Here is a 21189-nt window from a genome sequence, read left to right as displayed (position 1 = left end):
TCTTTAAATGTTTGATAGAATTCCCCTGGGAAGCCATTCAGCCCTGGACTCCTGTTGGGAGATTTTTGATTACTACTTCAATTTCCTTGCTGGTTATGGGTCTGTTCAGGTTTTCTGTTCTTCCTGTTTCAGTTTTGGTATTTTATATGTTTCTAGAAGTGCTTCCATTTCATCGAGATTGCTTAATTTGTTGGCATTATAGTTGCTTCTAATATGTTCTTATAATTGTTTGTATTTCTTCGTTATTACTTGTGATCTCTCCTCTTTTATTTATGATCTTACTTATTTCAGTCCTTTCTCTCTTCCTTTTGATAACCCTGGCCAGGGGCTTCTCACTTATTTTAGATGTGCCTATAATAGTACTTAATGATTATTAAGTGCTTAATATATGCTGGACACTAACAAAGTGCTTTATATGGATTATTGTACTTAATCCTATGAGGTTAATATGTAGAACCAGGCACTAGGGTTAAATACACTGTCCGAAACCTATACTTCTTTTAAGTAGTCTTAGCTACAAAATGAAATCATTAGAAAAAAGACTGGGAAGAACATACCCAAAGTAATAATAAACTTTTTCATGTCATACTAAGAAGTTTTTTCTTCTTTTTTTTTTTTTTTTAAAGATTTATTTATTTATTTATTTGACAGAGAGATAGAGAGCACAAGTAGGCAAAGAAGCAGGCAGATGGAGAGGGAGAAGCAGGCTCCCCGCAGAGCAGGGAGCCCGATGCGGGACTCGATCCCAGGACCCTGGGATCATGACCTGAGCCGAAGGCAGCCGCTTAACCGACTGAGCCACCCAGGCGCCCCAAGAAGTTTTTTCTTCTTAAGCTATGGAGTGTTGCTGGCGTGGAGGCTCAAGTTAAAGAATGTCACACTCAGAAATACAGGCATACTTCAGAGATAGTACAGGTTCCAGACCATTGCATTAAGTAAATACTGCAGTAAGGCAAGTCAGATGAATTTTTTTGCTTCCCAGTGCATGTAAAAGTTATGTTCACACACTATGTTGTAGTCTATTAAGTGTGCAATAACATTGTTTCTAAAAAAAATACATACCATAATTTTAAAATACTTGATTGCCAAAAATGCTAGCCATCATCTGAGCTTTCAGCAAATCTTAATCACTGATCACCCTAACAATATATAATAATGAAAAAGCTTGAAATACTGCAAGAAATACCAAAATGTGACACAGAGACAGTAAGCAAATGTTGGAAAAATCGCACCAATGGACTTGCTCAACACTGGGTTGCCACAGATCTTCAATCCGTAAAAGAACACAGTATCTGTGAAGTGCCATAAAATGAGATGTGCCTGTAATCATATCACAGTTGGGTAGCTGGTATTATTGTGAAGAATAGATTATTTTCCATTCCTTTGGCCTCTCCCCACCTATTAAGAAGGTTGTTATTGTATTACCACAGAGGCTGTAAGGGTGGGAGAAGGGAAGGGATCCTACTTCTTCCTTTTACCCCCTCCTTCTCCCTTGCATGGTTACAAACTGTATTTTACCATCTATAAACAGTAATTATATTTCCTCTAAAGTCTCATATATTTTTCTTCCCTTTTGTTTCTGTGGAGGATAGTTCCTGCTTCTCTAAAATGCAAACCCTTCTACCTGCTCTCACAGTTTCATAACCCTTTGCCTTTTCAGGAACTTCACTCCTGTAGTTAATTCTCAAATTGCCATTACTGGGTCATTCTCATTAGTATCCTGGAATCTATTCAGTCTTCCAAACACACACACCCCCTTCCCTTGATCCCATTTCTTTGCTTCCTTTATGGCAAAGCTTCTGAAGAGCTATCTTCATTGATGATTTCCATTTCCTCTTGTCCTGTTCATACTTCAGCTCTCCACTTGGACTTTCCTTCCCACAACTCCACTATATTTATGTTAAGCTCAAAGACACGTTTCGTGTTGCGAAATCTAATGGTCACTTCTAAGTCCTCTCCTTACTTGTACTTCTCGGCTCTTTGTCTTTATAGATTGTATGATACCGTATGACCTAATTTTTATTGTATCTCACTTGGCCTTTCCTTCATCTCTGTTTGTTTTCTCATATCTGTCAGATTTACGAGTTTTCCAAAGCACTACTCACTTGCTTTTTGTCTTCATGCTTGCTTCCTAGATGACCTCATCTGATCATGAGACTTTAAATACCAAGCTAATGATTCTATATTTTCAGTATCTTTGTATCTAATCTTCCGTGGGTTCTATATTCCTGTATTCATTCAACTGTTTACTTGATGGACAGCACAAAATTAGTCCAAATGGAGATCTTGATTTCCATAAACACACCCCCTAAAATCCTGCTCCTCTCCCAAAAATGCTATACTCATCTAGTTGTTCAGGCTGAAAAGCTATACTTCCTCTTTGATTTCCTCTTCACCCTCCTCACATATTCTACATCCTACATGAGCAGGTCTTTTCAGTCCTCCATAATCTTTCTCTGCTCTCATCCTTCAGTCCAAACTAATGTCGCTTCCCTGAACTGTATAATAAATGCTTAACTAGTCTCCTTGCTTTCACATTGCTTGCCAGCTATCCTTTCTACCATAGTAGCAGAATGATCTTACTAAATCCTGAACTGAGTAACAGGGTTACTCATGTGTTTAAAATCCCCTAGTGTTATCCTGTTGCACTTAGATGGCATGTGCTTAGGTTTTATTCTGACCTGGCCCTGCCTGCTCTATAACCTCATTGCTTATCTCTGTGCAGTTTATTTTGCTAAACTTCAGATCTACCCACCTAATGTTTTTCAAGGCATACCACTCCTTCTTAGGCCTCAGGACTTGTATACTTAATGTCTTTTTGCCCAGAATGCATTCCCTGGCTTCTTCATAGGACTGACTCCTTTGGTCTTAGCTGGAATATCACCTCAGAAAACTACTCTATCTAAAAACACATACCATTTCTTTTCTTTTCTTTTCTTTTTAAAAGATTTTTATTTATTTATTTGAGAGAGAGAGAATGAGAGAGCACATGAGAGGGGGGAGGATCAGAGGGAGAAGCAGGCTCCCCGCCGAGCGGGGAGCCCGATGCGGGACTCGATCCCGGGACTCCAGGATCATGACCTGAGCCAAAGGCAGTCGCTCAACCAACTGAGCCACCCAGGTGCCCCAACACATACCATTTCTAATCACTCTTAATACCCACATAACCCTGATGTATTTCCTTTATAGAACTTGCCGACTTCCTGAAATTGTTTCATTGTATGTACTAGTTTTCTTTACTCTGTACAAACATTTTGATCATATTTATCCCCAGCACCAAAATAGTGCCTGATATATCTTTTCTATTTCTCCAAATCATGTTGTTTGCATATTTAACCTCTGAGCTCATTTTCTCACCAGAAATAGTACCTGCTTTGCCCCTAAGATCTCTGAAAAATTATAGTTTTAAAGGTTAGCACATTGGGTAAAATCCAGTCTTAGAACAAATTAATTTTTGGAAGCCTCCTGATTTCCCAATTAGAAGGGATTTTACTTGATAATACTTATTACTTTCTCCTACATTTTAATTTTTGCCTTCGTTTTGTATGTGTATATCACAATCTAATTTTCTCAGAATCAGGGGACTGAATTACATTTTTCTTTCCTCTAGTACTAAACAAAGTATCTCATAATTAAGCAGTCAGAATTAGCTGGTGGGCATGGATGGTTTTTTGCTCTAAACACTATATGGAGTAATTATGAAATGGAAAGTATAGGCACATTTAATATTAATGGTGAGAGGGGCCAGTTGATCTTTATCAGGATATCCCTCAAGTTTGTATTCCTTGGTGATATAGGAACACCAATCTATATTTGAATGTCCAATTCAGAATATGAATAAAGATACAGAATCTGATTCTATAGACATACTTATACTTTGCTTTTTAGGAATGATTTAAGGTAGCTCATAATGATATGCAAGTTATAGTAGGTTGACCAACTGCAATATATAGTAGATTGACCAACTGCAATAGGCCAAAGGACAAAAAGTATAGAGAATTAAAACAGAACCTACGGATAAGGCTAATATAAACAAGCATCCTTGGATCCTGTATATTAGTTGTGATAGAGTATACATTTTTGACTTTGAGAGTTTTAATAATCAGTTTAGATGGGGATGTAACCTGAATTCAGTTGCATAGTTGAACATTCAGTCTAAGATCATCTATTCTTGCTACCTCTGTTTTAATAATAGGAACTTCAAATGAATAAATTCCATTCTCCAGGTTAGTGATAAGATCAGAGTTAATGGGCGCCTGGGTGGCTCAGTTGGTTAAGCATCTGCCTTCACTCAGGTCGTGATCCCAGGGTCCTGGGATCGAGTCCTGCATTGGGCTCCCTGCTCAGTGGAGAGTCTGCTTCTCCCTCTGCTCCTCCCTCCCCAACCCCCACTCGTGCTCACTCTCTCCCTTTTTGTTTCTCTCTCTCTCTCGCAAAAATAAATAAAATCTTTAAAAAAAAAAAAAAAATAGTGCATGATGCCATTTGAATTGGACAGCTTTGTCTGGCTTTTGAACTGAATTTGAGATTTTATGATATTATAATCCTTTACATTCTTTAAAGGAGTGATAAGGTTTTGGTTTTGGTTTTTTCTTTTTCCTGCTAGCTTAATCATGTAAATATTTTCAAAAGTTTAATATTTAAATGCCAGCTGAAGATCTATAATATACACCAAGTATTACATCTTAAAACTTGTTCTGACCTGGAAAGACCATTCTGTTACTAGCTTTAATATGGTATTTTCAAAATTCCTTTTTCTTTTAAAGGTATTGTCCTTCCTGTAAAACTGATTCCAGTGAAGTTGTAAAGGCTGGTGAAAGACTCAAGATGAGTAAAAAGAAAGCAAAGATGCCATCAGCTAGTACTGAAAGCCGGAGAGACTGGGGCAGGGTAAAGAAGAAAGTCTCCTTTTCTTCCTAGCTATAACATTTATGACTGTAATGCAGGTTATAACATTTCAATACCAACAGTAGTGGTGATATAAATTATGCTTTCCATTTCAGAAATATTAACGAATAACTATAATTATATAATTGTTAATTTACTATAACTGTTAGCTGTATGTTAATGAAATCATATAAATTATGTATTGTTAATCATATAGTTAGGTTTCTATTTTATTCTCATTTTTATGGGAATTAAGGGCTTTAAGATTTGACATAACCAGTTTCTCAAATAGCTTGTTTGTTTACTTATAGGGAATGGCCTGTGTTGGTCGCACTAGAGAATGTACTATTGTTCCTTCTAATCATTATGGACCTATTCCTGGGATTCCTGTTGGATCAACATGGAGATTTAGAGTTCAGGTATGTTTTAAATTGGTTTTGTTGAAAGGGTAAAAGTTGGGTATAGTTAAAATTGTAGCAATGTCAGTTTCTGTTGATTATAAGTGGACTAACCTAGGTTTTGTCACATGGCATTCAGTTGTTAGAAGATTCTCTATAGGATGGGTAGACTCTTCCCCATAGCTTAAGACAGAGGACCATACATCATGGAATTAGGCATCAGCTATGCCTTTTCATCACTTTGTTTTACTGTTCTGATAGTTAACAATATTGTTAAGCTTTCTAGAGAATTTTCCTTGCTGAGAATTTAATATTTGAAATATTAAATTTTTTTTCTTTAAAATATTTGGTAAGTTCTCACTTAATATCATTGAAGTCCAAGAAAGCTCACTGAGGTGTCTTGTTTACAGCTTATCCTCCTGAATGAATGTTAAGGTGTTGGTCAGAGGAAGTGCCCAGATAACCCAAGGATAAAATTACTTCCTTTTCCTCTTGAAGGCTCTACTGTATTCATTTCTAACTTCTTTTTTAGAATGGTAATTTTATCATTATAGAGAGCTTAAGTTATCTTCATTTTCTGTTTCTCAGAGACAACCACTTTAAAGTTTTAATTGTTTCTTCTGGATTTACCTTATTTCTAAATAGCATGTTTCTACTGCTTTTGTCTTCATATTTTAGTTTAACTTCTTTCTATGGAAGATGGCATTTAGTTTAACACACTCTGTGTCTTTCCATCCTTGCAATGGTTATATTATAATTTTGGCTAAATCCATATGCATGTTTTATGACTTTAGATCTTTAAATACAGTAAAAAAAAAAATACTACAAGTAAATACAATAGAATGTTATAAATACAATAAAAAGTACACTTAGTATATTTTTAATTGCCTTGGGCTTTTTTGTTGTTGTTTGCTTTTTTTTTTTTTGTATACCTGTCACTAATTTATTCCCAAATTCTAAAAGCCCTATTAATACGGTCTCAGATGAGTTTGAGGTTGTTGGCCTGAGCAACTACAAGGGTGGATTTGCCATTTAGGAAGTGGGGAAGAGTAAGATTTATTTTCATCAGGATTGGTGAGGTTGGGAACAGGTGGTCCTGTCTTCTGGAGTACCTGGTGTTTTCAAGACCTAAACTCAGGCTCTGATGCTTTCATTAGCTTCTCATTGGCTTCTAATGTGTGTCTTTCCCTACCCCGCTATGCAGGCTTGGATTTCAGCTTCTTTTTCTCTAAGAATAATTATATGATAAACAAATGAGTTCTGATACTTCTCTCAGGGAGTTTGAAGTACACAAAGTGACACTGTTCAGGGAGCCAAAATTGAAGATAGATGGGAAGAAGCAGTAGGCCATTGAAGTAGTAGAATACATAAGTAAATTTAACAAATTGGGAAGCACGTTTGGGTAACATTGAGTAGTTTTGGCTCAAACATATATGCTCTCTGAAGGAGAAGCTGGAGATAAGAGTTAAGGTGGGGAAAGTAGATAGGAGCCAGATTGAGAGAGGGTAATATGTAATATTTGGGGCTTGATATACAATATGACCATTTGATGTTGAATATTAAAGGCAGATTTATTCTTAAAAGTATTGTTATGTTTGTGATGGGTAGAATGGGATTTGAAGAGAAAAACTGGAGGCAGTGAAAAAGGATGTTTATAGTATTCATGACTCAAACTAAGATTACAGCAGTTGAAGTAGAAAAAGATGTATTTGAGAGATTTAGGAGATTGATCAGCAGTATTTATGACCAAAATGGGTTTGAAAAATAGAGAAGAAGAATGAGGCTAAAATGTCTCTTGCCTGGGGTGCCTGGGCTCCTCATTCGGGTAAGCATCCTACTTCTGATTTTGGCTCAGGTCATGATCTCAGGGTCATGAGATTGAGCCCCTACTTAAGATTCTCTCTCTCCCTACTCCCCCCCTCCCCCCACCTGTACACACCCTCTCTCAAAAAAAAAAAAAAGAATAAAATGACTCTTGCCTTTCTGATGTGACTAGGGAGCATGCAGTAATTGAAGAGAAGAAATAGGATAGGAAGGGATCTGGATCACTGATAAATTCTGTTTTACCCAAGTTGAGCTGTAATGACCAGTAGACATAAAATGGTATTTAATAATTATTTTGAAACTCCAAATTCTAGGTCTGAGCAGTTTTAAGGTCACCAGCTTAGTATCTAAGGGATATATAGTTGGAAAGAAATAAAGTTGGTGAGCAAAAGGTAGAACTCTGAGCAACATTCAGTTCTTAGTTGGAGGCTTTTAGGATACAATAATATATGTGAAAGCATTTTATAAATATAATTTGACCATTCAAAGGTATTTTGAGACTCTCTTTATTTCATAGGTGAGCGAAGCAGGTGTCCATAGGCCCCATGTTGGTGGAATTCATGGTCGAAGTAATGATGGGGCTTATTCTCTTGTCCTTGCTGGTGGATTTGCGGATGAAGTAGTAAGTCATGATACAGCCTTGTTCTTTAGAACCTATCAGTAAAATACAGAAGCTTTTTCTAGCATATATCAAATCCCATTCTTTTTTTTTTTTTTAGCAACTTTACAACTTCACTGGAATCAGTTTTACAGTGCCTCATGGCACTGTATGTTGAAGTGGTCACTTCTGTACAAATTACAAGATAAATCAATTGGCGGTCTTTAATCTTTACATGTACTGATTTATGTATATATGTGGTAACTGATTATTGCAATGAAAATACATTCTCTATAGAGCTCATTTTTTTAAATTAAATTTATTATTTTGGGATGTTGTAGACTGACATGTAGCCTTAGAAATACTGTAGATATCTCTGTGCCCTTTACCCATCCCCTCCCAATGGTAACATCTTACAAAACTGTAGTACAGTATCACAACCAGGATATTGACATTAAATCATTCAGGTCACTGAACATTTCCCTACCACAAGTATCCCTCATGTTGCCCTTTGATAGCCACACCTACTATACCTGCCCTCCCTAACCCCTGACAACCACTAATCTATTCTCCATTTCTATAATTTTGTTGTTTCAAAAATTTTTAGAAGTGGAGGGGCGCCTAGGTGGTTCAGTCAGTTAAGCGTCTGCTTCTTGATTTCCACTTCGGTCATGATCTCAGAGTCATAGGATAGAGCCCTAAGTGGGGCTCCGCATTCAACGGGGAGTCTACTTGAGATTCTCAGTCTCTGTCTCCCCCTGCCCCCTCCCTCCCATGCTCACGCTCCCTCTCTCCCTCTCTAAAATTCTTTTAAAAAATTTTTGTAAGTGGAATCATATAGTATGTGACCTTTGGGAATGGCACTTTTCACTCAGCATAATTCTCAAATTGTGGCATGTATTAATAGTTTATTCCTTTTTATTGCTGAGTAGTATTCCATGCTATAGGTATGCCACAGTTTGTTTAACCATTCACTCATTGAAGAATATTCAGATTGTTTCAATTTCTGACTTTTACAAATAACTGCAATAAACATTTGGGTACAGGTTTTTTTTTTTTATAAATGTAAGTCTTCATTTTTCTGTGATAAATGCCCAGAAGTGCATTGTTGGGTTATATGGTAGTTGCATGTTTAGTTTTTTAAAAAACTGCCAAATTGTTTTCCAGAGTGACTATACCACTTTACATTCCTATTAGCAGTGTGTAAGTAAGTGATCCAGTTTCTCTGCATTCTTGCCAGCATGCAGTGTTGTTGCTTTGTTTTACTTTAGCCATTCTGATAGGTATGCAGTAAGATCTCATTGTGGTTTTAGTTGACATTTCCCTAATGGCTGTTGGTGATATATCTTCAGGTCATTTGCCCATCTTCTAATTGAGTCCTATTTGGGGTTTTTTGCTGTTCATTGAATATGTAGTTTGCAGGTATTTTCTCCCAGTCTGTTTCGTTGGTTTTTTTCATGATATGTTATAGCTATGTAGAGGCCAAGATATAGTATGTTTTCAGACAAAGGTAGAAGAGCTTGCCATTTTTCTAACAGGCCAATTTGTCAATACATTTACACTAACATGGCAGAGGAAACTAAAGATGGAAATATGCAGGGTAATTATTTGAGTACTCATATAACATGCATATTTTTAAGCTGTATTTTTTAGAAATACAAAGGATGTTGTATAGTTTACTACAGTTGGCACTTAATTTTTTTTTAGGGCTCTGTAAGAAAACAAGCCAGCTAAAAGTAGAATCTTTTTAACATGTTTTTAGCATCTAGCCAGTTGTGTTTGATCTGGACTCTGACATTTGTGTGTGAGACTTTGGCCTAATTGTTTTACTCCAGTAAACCTCAGTTTCCCCATGTGTAAAATAGAAAAAAGAAGTATCACCATTTTATATCAAAATTATTGATATTAAATGAGGTAATTTATGTAGTCTTAGCATATAACAAGGATTCAAACAGTTGTATTGTCTATAGCAGAGCTTATCTTAAATACACAAAACATAAACATGTAGAGGTGAAAACAAGTACCAAGTTGAATTGGGATGGTTATTACTACTTCCCTTTTTCCTCATCTCTTGAATACAGTTACTAGTCAAACATTAAACATTTGTAGAGAAAAGTACTGATGAGCTGTTAATTATGTGTCTTAAGCAATTCTCAGTCTGTTAAATAATATAAAGAATAATTCATTTTGGAGCTAAAACAAATAGGCTTAGATCACCAGCTAAGATATATTTGGAGATGTTAATATATTTTATAAGCATTTTTAATCTTTTGATCGCTTATTGCAGGCAGGTTATATCTATAGAAATAGGTGGAGGAAACCTGAATAAACTTTTCTCATTTGAGAAAAAAATTTGTTTTGAAACCTCTAAGTATAACATTCATGGAGCCCATAATCTTTGTTTTGTCCAGATGAATGGACATGAAACTACTGAATACCTGTTGATAAACTAGTTAATATTTTAGTCTAGTAACTTGAGAATCAAATGCTAGTTTTAGTGCCCTGTGTTAGGGTAACCTCACTTGAGGAATGAGAACCCACAAAGATGATCTGCCTTTTATAGCTGTCCTGAGAAATAGTTTGCTCAGTGATCAGGAACAGATTCTGGAACCAAACTGGATTTGTATCCTTGTGCCATCTCTTACTAGCTAAGTGACCTTAGGCGAGTTAATGAACCTCTGCCTCATCTATAAAATAAGGCTTTAAAAAAATACTTCATAGGGTTGATGTGAGCATTAAAAGAATAATACAGGGGCGCCTGGGTGGCTCAGTTGGTTAAGCGACTGCCTTCGGCTCAGGTCATGATCCTGGAGTCCCGGGATCGAGTCCCGCATCGGACTCCCTGCTCGGCGGGGAGTCTGCTTCTCCCTCTGACCCTCCTCCCTCTCATGCTCTCTGTCTCTTATCCTCTCTGTCTCAAATAAATAAATAAAATCTTTAAAAAAAATAAAAAATAAAAAAAAATAAAAGAATAATAAATAAAGTGCTTAGCCTAACTTCACACACACACACACACACACACACACACAGAGTAAATGCTAGGTAGGTGTTATCAGCAGTAAAGTGGTAGTACCCAGCTTTGCAAACATGAAAGGGGTATTTTGAGAGAAACTGGCAGAGATTGAAGCTGTATAATAGATAGCTTTGAATTAAGGAATCATTAAATGTGTCTGGGAAAAGTTTAATGATCTTAACTATGCTTTCGGATATTTATCTGATAGTCTTTGTGGGGGGCAGTGAGAAGATTGAGATGAAGGTCTTTTACTTGATAACGGTGATGGCGGGAATAGGAGCATCCAGCTTATTGTGTTAGGCAGCTACTTTACAACTTGAGAGGAGTTGAGATTGGGAAATTGAGTCACTCTGGGGCAGTAGTATGTCCCCTATACAGATGATGGTTTCTTACATGAGGTGTTCCCAGACAGCAGGCTTCTTTAGGCTGCTGACCCACAGGGATACAACTTTGTGGAGCATGGACTAGAATATGTAACAAATTTGGGCTGATCATTGTTCCTTAGGAAAATTAGTTTGAACTAATATATTGGCTGAGTTTTGACAGTCCAACAATTCTTTTTTCCCCTAATAATAATTAAAAGTTTCTGTTGGTGTGATGATTAAAGTACAGATGAGCTAATGACATAGAATTTTAATTATTCCTACTTGATTATTTGCTGTTTGAAGAATCATCAGAAATGTTTTTGTTCTTTCATTTTAAACACTACTGAGCATAGGTTGCCTCTCTTATGCTCTCCTAGTCACCACTACTTTTTCCTTTATAGCACTACCACAATTATAACTTTAAAAGTTGACAGGGGTGATGGGGGGCTGGAGGGCTCAGTTGGTTAGACATCTGCCTTTGGCTCAGGTCGTGATCCCAGGACCCTGGGATCAAGCCCCGCGTTGGGCTCCCTGCTCAGTGGGAAGCTTGCTTCTCCCTCTGCCCTGCTGCTCCCCTTGCTTGTGTGCGATCATGCACTCCCTCGCTCTCTCTCTCTCTGACAAATAAATAAATAAAATCTTTAAAAAAAAAAAGTTGAGAGGGTTATGAATATGAGCATTGTGAAGTCAATCCAGGTACAATTTGGAAGACTGTTTCTGATTAAGAAGTGTTCTAGGCTGCTCTAGATGTAGTTATTTATTAGATTTCCTTCAAATGGAATACACACTAAAGATGAAATTCCTTAATGCCTTAGTCTTTATAGACTTCAATATTAGATCAACAAAAAGTGAAGTCATGATTTTTAGACAGAGAAAAGTACTTCTAAAACCATGAGATTTTAGTTAGGACTTAATCCAAAAACAAGATGCAAAATAATTAACCTTTATTACAGACAAGGATTTAGTAGAGAAAACTTCATTATCTTTAGTCTAAACTAATTAAAATCTTCCAATAAAGAAGAAACACTATTGGATGGGGGAATGAGCAAAATGGGTGAAGAGGAGTAGGAGATACAGTCTTCCAGTTATAGAATGAGTAAGTCGGGAATAAAAGGCGCAGCATAAGAAATACAGTCAGTGGTATTAAAATAACATTGTATGGTGACAGATGGTAGCTACACTTGTGGTGAGCACAGCATAATGTATAAACTTGTATCACTGTGTTGTATACCTGAGACTAACATAATTGTGTGTCAACTAACCAAAAAAAAGAGTTAGAACCACCACTATTTTGATAATGTTAGTAGAGTTAATTTGTATACTGATACTCTTCTCAACTGATTTTGAGTACTGAATCAGAGACTTAGTAATATCAATATAAATTTGTAGCTATTACAGAGATATTTTTGGTTCTAGTTTATGTAACATCTATTTCCTCTGGCATTTTTTTTTTCACATTTAGTAGATACTTTATACAAATTTTAGTTTTCAAATTCTTTTCCAATGTTCTTTTTAATGATAGGCAATTATTTCACCTGAATGTAATTTAAGTGAGTCTATACAGTGTGAAATGTGAGGAACTTAATATGCTGTTAGGATTTTAATTTTGAAATTGAACAACAAACTTAGGTATAGTGTAGATTACTGATGGGAAATCAGATATGAAGTATTTACTAATAAAATGGTATTCTATGAAAACCTACAAGATAATATTGATGTTTATTTTAATACCATTGAATTAAATGAAACAATATTCCCAGTCCATCAGGTCTTATTTTGTAACATTCTAGAGATTATTAAATTGTAGATATAGCATGAGACTAGCCACATTTGGAGGTATTGAAAGCTCTAATTTTAAAATGATCAAGTGATGTAACTTGATATAACTTGAAGATGTACTACATACACAACTGCATTTGAGATATTTTGGCAAATCTCTCCCAAGATGCCTTGAGAGAGAACATGTAAATTCATAACATCCTAACCAAATGTTCTGACTGTAAAATAAGAATTGGCGAGATTATACTTGGGTTTAGGTATCTTAATGCTGAAAATCTTTTCCTGTAGGACCGAGGTGATGAATTCACATACACAGGGAGTGGTGGTAAAAATCTTGCTGGTAATAAAAGAATTGGTGCACCATCGGCTGATCAAACATTAACAAACATGAACAGGTACTCTTTATTGTTAGAGTTTGTAAAGACTATCTATTTGGGCTTTGTATAAAAGTTTGATTATAGTAATATAATTTGTAAGTTAGACTGTAGGGGAGAATCTTAAATTGAGAGTTAAAGATCTAAATTTAAAATCCCATTACCTGATTATATAATTGTAAGCATTCTAACTTATTTCTTCATACTGTTTTTTAAATGACATTATTCCCAGTCTTAATACATGTGTTTTGCATTTGAAAACATGTTGAAACATTTGAAGGAAGGGAACCTATATAAGTGAAATTGAGGACAAGGTGGCTATCTACTATCCCATAGGTCAAAGTTATGTTTTACTCAACACAGATTTATCTTTTAAAGTAACAAACTTCTTAAGAGACTCACCAGTGTGAGATAGGTTTAAGTTTGGGAGCCGCATTTGTGGGCATAAGTGAAACATCAGATAAACTTAATCAGAACTACACTCAAGGTGCTTTTAGAATTTATAATAATGTCTCTTAAGTGTTATAAAAGAATGTTTAGTTACAAAAGTGACCTTTTCTAAGTAAATACTTATAAAGCATTACAAAAGAGCCACCTTGTGCTGACCTTTGTTCTATAGAAGTATTGATATTCCAGCTTCCATGGGAACGAAAAAATGACTTCAAAATGTTTTATTTCATATATGCATGCTATAGCAATAATAAAAAAGTGACCCACACCATCAGATAGCAGTGACCACATTATAACTTGTATTGATAATTTTTTGACCAATTTCATAAAGTTGAAATTTTTATATCCTATTGTTAAGGGTGTTTTATGGATTGAGTAAAAATGAGTATTTTTCTTTCTTGAGTCTAAATCACTCGGTTTTAAGTAGTGTGCCCTTAATTTCTGATTACCGTGTGAAGTAAAGAATACACCAGTATGATTTCAAGAATTTGTTGCATACCAAATTACATACAGTCTGTTTTTATGTCTTCCTTCTATATTATTTCTGACAGTAGGATTATTTAACTGAACCAGCAGAGGAGACAGGTCAGATTTGCTGGTGAAAACATTCCTGAGGCAGGAGTCCAGTCCCTAGCTAGTATTTTTCTAGCAAAATAGCAGGTCTTCAGGAGGAATGATCTTAAAAGGATTTAGAAATATTTTGATGTGTTTTTGTCAGTGAAAGTGTATCTTGAATTTGTAAAAGGGCTTTTTTACATTGTCAAATTTGAAAATAATATTTACCTTTTAATAACAATAGATTATTTTGCTTGAATGACGTTTGTTTCCTAACTTCCTGCATTTGTAATATACATGGTAAATATTTTCCAAGCTTTTAAAGAATCTAATAAGTATAACCCTGTTTGCCATATGTTATAATCTTATTAGAAAATAATTGACAAGTAGTAAAAATGTTTGTATTGAAAGGAAGGTAGTGAATATAAAATATTAACTCAGAACCATTTAGGATTGACTTATCATAGGGACTCTGACATCCATTCTCTTAGTTTATACATTAAGCTTTGAGTACGCATTGTGATTGTAAAGACCTCTGGGCAAAAGATACCTATATGTTTTATAAGCATTGTACCGAGGTGAAAGACCCTTAGCTCTGCATCATATTATACTCTTTCCTAACTAGCATATGGTCCAGTTCATTTTTGCTTCTCCACTAAGAGGTAGTTTGGTGCCTGCTTCTTGCTTTGAAAAGTTTGTTCCTATTTCCTCTCAGCTCTTTCGCTTTATGAAACTGAAGAGGGCAGCAAGGTAACCTGGCCTTCCTTTATCAGGGAAGTTAGAGGCAATTGATTAAGCTGCAGAGTAATGGAAAAGCCTTGTTTCACCTAGTTTGATCTTAGATTCTTTTCACATACTTGAACAACCTACATACTTCTGTGAAGCTAGAAGTGAGTTAATAATGCCAGTTAGGGGTGGCAATCATTCTGAATGAAGGTGCCTATAAGCACCAAGGCATTCCACTCATTAATGTGAAAATAGTATTTGTCCTTTTCCTAGCTCTTTAAGAAGATGAAGTATGTATATCTCAATAGGTATTACATAAATAAGATGGAATACTAGCCCTAGAAGTTTGGCTACATTTTCTTCTACCTCCCAGAGATTTAATGCATCTACCTTTGAGATAAAAAAAATAACTTGGTAAACTTTAACTATTTGACCACATTTATAAAAGTTTTTTTTTTTTTTTAAACGAAACACTTTGAGTTTATTTACTTTAACAGTATAACTGATCAAGAGATCTGAATAGATTAGACGTTTAGTCCTAAGGTCAATTTTTTTTTATTTGAGCCTACGTAAAATTATACCCTGAAAAAGTATTTTGTATCATACCTGAATTTACCAAATTGGGTGTGTATGTGTTTTAACCTTACATGTTCTCAGTGGTTTCTTTTCACTTAAGTTAGGAAGTAGGTATCTGAGAAGAAGAATACTAATTTTAAATAGATTCTAGTTTGGTGGGGTCTTTTGTGGGGGGGGGTTGTTTTGGTTTTTTGTTTTTGTTTTTTGACAGGACTAAGTTCTCCCAAGAAAGGTCTTCTTACATAACCTTACTGATTAATTACTACTAAGTGAGTACACATACTAAGGAAGCTTCAACTAAATCAGGTGCTGCTTCTCACTCAGTGTTCCTCCTTGTTCACATGTCATAGTAAAAATAGTGATCTGGAGGAGCCAAAAATCTTTATTGTCATGATTTAACACAGACATTTGAATGCTTCAGTTTTACTTAAATTTTTTACTCAAAGTCTTTAAACGATATTCTCATATTAAACTTGTTCTTTAATAGCTTCTAAACGTTAAGGATTCTCTATCGTCTGGAATGTGGAAAGTAGACCTAGAAAGGTCATTTGTACCTTGCTGACAAATTTATTTTCCTGGATTTCTTTCTACATTATTCCAGCAATTTACCTCACTCCCTTATCAAAAATAAATACTACAACAATCACTTGCTTTAGTTTTCCAACTTTCTCCCTTCCCTCAACAAACGTTATTTTAAAAAAATTCCATGTATTTCTAGTTGTTTTCTATTATACGTGGCACAGATGTTATTACTTTCAGAAGAACCCTACAGGCTATCTGAGAACCAATCCCCTGGCTTGGGGGTGACATCAGAAAACTGATTTGTCTTCTCTGCTGGTGGGGGAAAGCATAATCCTATTATCTGGAATAATATGGAAAGAATCATAGAATCTTAACCATCAGGTAAGGCATAATTCACCTTTTAATTGAGCTAATAATGCGATTATATACTTAAAGATTACTTGGTATAAAGAATTTGTTTTATTTTTTAGGGCATTGGCCCTAAACTGTGATGCTCCATTGGATGATAAAATTGGAGCAGAGTCTCGGAATTGGAGAGCTGGTAAGCCAGTCAGAGTGATACGCAGTTTTAAAGGGAGGAAGATCAGCAAATATGCTCCTGAAGAAGGCAACAGATATGATGGCATTTATAAGGTGCTCTATCTGGCATGACATCTTGTTAGTCATTCTTCCTGGGCTTTCAAGTTCCCTTGCCAAAGGGAACTACTCTACTGGGGTGGGCTAAAGGAAAGAGTAGATCACCTTAGTTGGTACTTCTGCTTTTTCTGGAAATGTAACAGATATACAAAGTGAGCTTCTAACTTTGATACTTTTCTCTTAACACTTATTTGAAGTCTGTAAGGGCAGAGTTACATTTTGAGTTAAGCTTTTTGTGAGTATATATTCTCTATGATAAAACTAAATAATGTGGCCATTGTAGATACTGATTCTTATATCTTTATAATTATTTTAATTGTAATAGATTTTCAAAGCCAAGCACGTTATAATTTGTAAAATAGGTTGTTTGTTTAAAACACGGAGGCATTTACTGCCACCATTTTTATCTGTTATGCAGGAATCTATTCATGAGCATAATCTTGTTAATATTTCAAGTTTATAGCAATGTGTACTTATATGGGAGCTATCTTAATTAGGAAATAAGGTCAAAACAATATCTTAGTGAATATTTTTTATTTACTGTTCCTACAACAAAGCAAGCATCTTTTGAAGTTGCATTTAGTTCAGTCAAGTATACTTAAACTAGTAATATATGATGAATAAGTCTAAATATTAAATCTCAAACTACTACAAAATACTGTGATTTAGGTGGTGAAATACTGGCCAGAAATTTCATCAAGCCATGGATTCTTGGTTTGGCGCTACCTTTTAAGAAGAGATGATGTTGAACCCGCTCCTTGGACCTCAGAAGGAATAGAACGGTCCAGAAGACTATGTCTACGTTTACAGGTTAGATTACATTTGTCTAGGCTACTTGTATGTTCATAAAAATGTGCACCTCTGTAGTATCTTTGTGCCTTAGCACTGGATACAACTCATGGCAATTGATCAGTGGACTTTAAGGGGTGAGGAATGAAACCATGCAAGTATACAGAAGGAAAACAAGTAAAAAGGTGGCATTCTAGGTGTCAAACTGCCCTAAGACCAAGAATTGTGCTTGGGAATATCCAGGCCTTCAATGAAAAGTAAGATATTTCAATTCAATTTGGAAATGACTTGAAGAATGAGGGAGAGGGATACATAAAATTTACATAAAGGAGGCCTTAGGAAGGGAAGTTTATCCTAGAGGGCACGGGGTGTGTCTCTGGTAGGGGAAGGGGGAGGTGGCTTGTAAGAGTGGTCTGCTTCCTACCCTTCTCACTTTTCCTCACCCCTTTTTTCTCTTCCCCCTCAAAGCTGCTTCCCTGTCCTGTCACCACCTTTAGTGCTTTGCCTTTTTTTTTTCCCCTTTGCCCATGTTCAGCTGTTAACCCATTTAAGACTTTGTTGGTTTTGTGTGCATAATGGATGGTATGGCTACATTCCCCGTCCACTGCCTATGCACCCTAGACTTTGTCCCTGACACTGACTTCAGAGCATGGTTTAAGTTCATCCTCCCATCATTCCCCATTGTTGTGCTTCCTGTAAAGACTACCAGCTTTTCATTTCCCCTGGCTCTGCCCACACTGCATGTGTAGGGGCTGAACTATGGGCAAGTGTCTGACCACCCAGGCAGGTGAGTGTGTGTTTTCTAGTGCAAGTCTGTGTCTGTTTTTGTTTTCTTTTTAAACTCGTAGAATTAATTGTTTCATTAATTAAATGAGACCCATCGGCTGCTAAAATAACTGCCAAAATAATTCTTTTTATAACAATATAAAAAAATAACTTGTTAAATCCATTTTTAAAAGATTTTTTCAGATTCATTGTTCAGCAGAGCAGTGTTCTAGATAGGTTAGATTTGAAACTGTAAGCAGAAGCATGTAAGCTCATCTACTATGATAAGTTAATAATATCATTGATGGGGCCTAAAACATGTTGAGTTTTAAATATCAGTGTTAATCAATAAAGCATGTCCCGCAGAAAAGGGTAGCCAGTAAAACACAAATAGGTAGACTTTATTCCTTAAACTCGAACCTTTAGCTGATAAAGAATTAGTAATTTAGTGGCTTTAGGTCTTCTAAAAGCCCCATCCCCCCTATTTTGGTAGATAAGAAATTTAGCCCTTAATGTTGGGGGGGTGGGAGTTGTTTTGTTTTGTTTTTTAAAGATTGGCTTCACAATTGAGTGTAATACCATCTGTATGAGTACTGTACTGTACTCTGTGGTTGATCTTCACTTACTTCATATCTAGATTCTTCTCTTCCTTAAACTTCTTAAGCCACCTAGTCAAATCTCCTGAAAACTTGTCTTTCCTCTTTTAGATCTGAAACTAAGATCATTATTTTGTAAAATGAAATATCTTAACAGTCATAACTACATGGTTTTACACTGAATTGGGGATTTTAATAGTCTTATGTCCTTTAAATGTCTGTTTCCTTTATATAAAGTCTCTCAGTTTAGGAAAATATACTCTTCACCCCTCCCCTTTTTAAATTTCTCAGCAGCATCTAGAACAACCCTCCCCCCGCCACTTCTTTGCGAAGCTTAAATCTATATTGTACTTTTTCCCCTATCAGTATCCAGTAGGTTACCCTTCAGATAAGGAAGGGAAGAAGACTAAAGGACAGTCAAAGAAGCAGGCCAGCGGAGCCTCAAAAAGGCCAACTACAGATGGTAGGTAATGATTACAGGCATAAGTCCTAAAAATGTAGTTACTCATAAAGAAAAATATTAAGAGAATAAATTGAGAAACTCATAAGAAGAGCAATATTTGGGAGTGGTGGAAAGGCGCGGGACTTTTTGTGTATTTTAGTAGTGCTGGAGCCAAAACAACAGCAAATGTAGTATTCTAAACTCCAAGGGAAGTCAGGTGCTGCTTTATGCAGGTTATCTTCGTGCTAAACATTAATGGTGCCAGTTAACTCTTTGATCTCATAGTTCTGTTTGGAATCACTCAGAAGTCTGCTTATGTATTTTTAAATAAATCTAGATGGTTGTCCAAGTGCCTCCAAAGTGTTAAAAACACCAGATTCAGCAGAAGCAGTTGAGGCTTTCCAACTAACCCCTCAACAACAACATCTAATTAGAGAAGATCACCAAAACCAGAAGCTATGGGATGAAGTGCTTGCATCTCTTGTGGAAGGTCCAGTATGTAAAGGTTTTTTTGATAATAATGTTCTAATATTAACAAGTAGTGAAAAATAATACTCTTTGCAAGTCAGTCAAAACTTGATGTTTTTATGTAATCCTCTCATCCAGTAGCCACTACCTTTCAGAAATAATCTGAAGTAATACTTAAATGCTTTTAAATTGATTTTAGGCCTCTTAGTTGTTGGTTTTGACCTCTCTGTGCCTGAACTTATTCATTTATGTTGAAGGCATGATGAAGGCACTGTTCATGGGAAGAATTTTTGGTTTGTATAACACAATTTAAAACTCATCGAGAAATTTTTTGCTGTAGTTCAAAGTTATTCTGATGGTGTAAATCTTAAGCAATTCAGCACATGTTTAACCCAGTGGTTAAAAAAAAAACAAACTGTTAATTTATTTAAATACTTTATATGTTTTAGATTTTTTCCCCATTTTTTGGTAATCATGACATTTTAAAATGAAAAGGAATTACAACTGATGTGTTGATTTTGTGTTACACTGTATTTTGCAAATGAAGCTTTCTTATCAAATTCCAGAAGCTGGAATTTTCAAATATGAATTGTCTATTCCTTCTTTGTTCACTTGCTTTTATTTCTTTATTTTTGCTTAAAATTAGAATATTCCATTTTATTAGATAGTAACCCCTTATTAGGTGTGATATAGTTACTTTTCTGGGATTTTTCCTCCGTGCAGCTATTGTGGGTGAGCTTGAATTTTTATTGTGTCATCGTCTAATAATTTCTTCTTTCCAATGTTCCCTTTATTTCTGTACATTCATTAGCCAGAACTTCTCATGTGTCTGAAATGGGGTTAGTTACCTTTCTGTCTAAATTTAGAGAGAACTCTCAGTTTTTGTGTTGCTTTTTATGGAGAAATAGTCATCATATTAAGGAAGAATGTTCCCTGGTACAATTTTTAACATCCATTTATCTATTTATACTCATTTATGTATATGTATTTATATATATATATATATATATATGTATTTTAACATTTTATTTTTAAGTAATCTCTACTCCCAATATGGGACTCAAACTCAGAACCCCCAGGTCAAGAGTCACATGCTCTACCGACTGAGCCAGAGGCACCCAGGCTTCCCTATTTATTCATTTTATTTTATTTATTTATTTTTTATTTTATTTCTTTATTTTTGAGTAATCTCTACCCCCAACGTAGGGCTCAAACTCACACCACCAGGATCAAGAGGCTCATGCTCTACAGACTGAGGCAGCCAGGTGCCCCTAATTTTTTTTTTCCATTTTTTTAAGTTAATCACCATACATTACATCATTAGTTTTTGATGTAGTGTTCCATGATTCATTGTTTGCAAATAACACCCAGTGCTCCATGCAGAACGTGCCCTCTTTAATACCCATTACCAGGCTAACCCATCCTC

At 35.6% G+C, this 21189-nt stretch overlaps 1 protein-coding gene across 5 annotated transcripts in view; it reads left to right on the top strand.

Annotated features, from left to right (window-relative positions):
- Positions 1–21189, top strand: part of UHRF2 (ubiquitin like with PHD and ring finger domains 2) — an 88889-nt gene that overhangs the window by 59626 nt on the left and 8074 nt on the right. For 2 of the 5 annotated variants that reach the window (XM_081802966.1, XM_081802967.1), the window contains 8 exons: positions 4767–4890; positions 5199–5306; positions 7627–7731; positions 13153–13259; positions 16538–16700; positions 17373–17513; positions 19220–19316; positions 19633–19790. In XM_081802966.1, coding sequence (XP_081659092.1) covers positions 4767–4890; positions 5199–5306; positions 7627–7731; positions 13153–13259; positions 16538–16700; positions 17373–17513; positions 19220–19316; positions 19633–19790 — 1003 coding nt within the window. The remainder of the gene's footprint in view (positions 1–4766; positions 4891–5198; positions 5307–7626; positions 7732–13152; positions 13260–16537; positions 16701–17372; positions 17514–19219; positions 19317–19632; positions 19791–21189) is intronic. The other 3 variants (XM_081802969.1, XM_081802968.1, XM_081802970.1) reach the window with 3 other exon arrangements.

Source organism: Leptonychotes weddellii, chromosome 14 (genome assembly GCF_054177405.1).
Source record: "Leptonychotes weddellii isolate Sample4059 chromosome 14, ASM5417740v2, whole genome shotgun sequence".
NCBI classification, from domain to species: Eukaryota; Metazoa; Chordata; class Mammalia; order Carnivora; family Phocidae; genus Leptonychotes; species Leptonychotes weddellii.
Note: the sequence above shows the minus strand (reverse complement) of the source record. Positions and strands in the feature narration are given on the sequence as shown.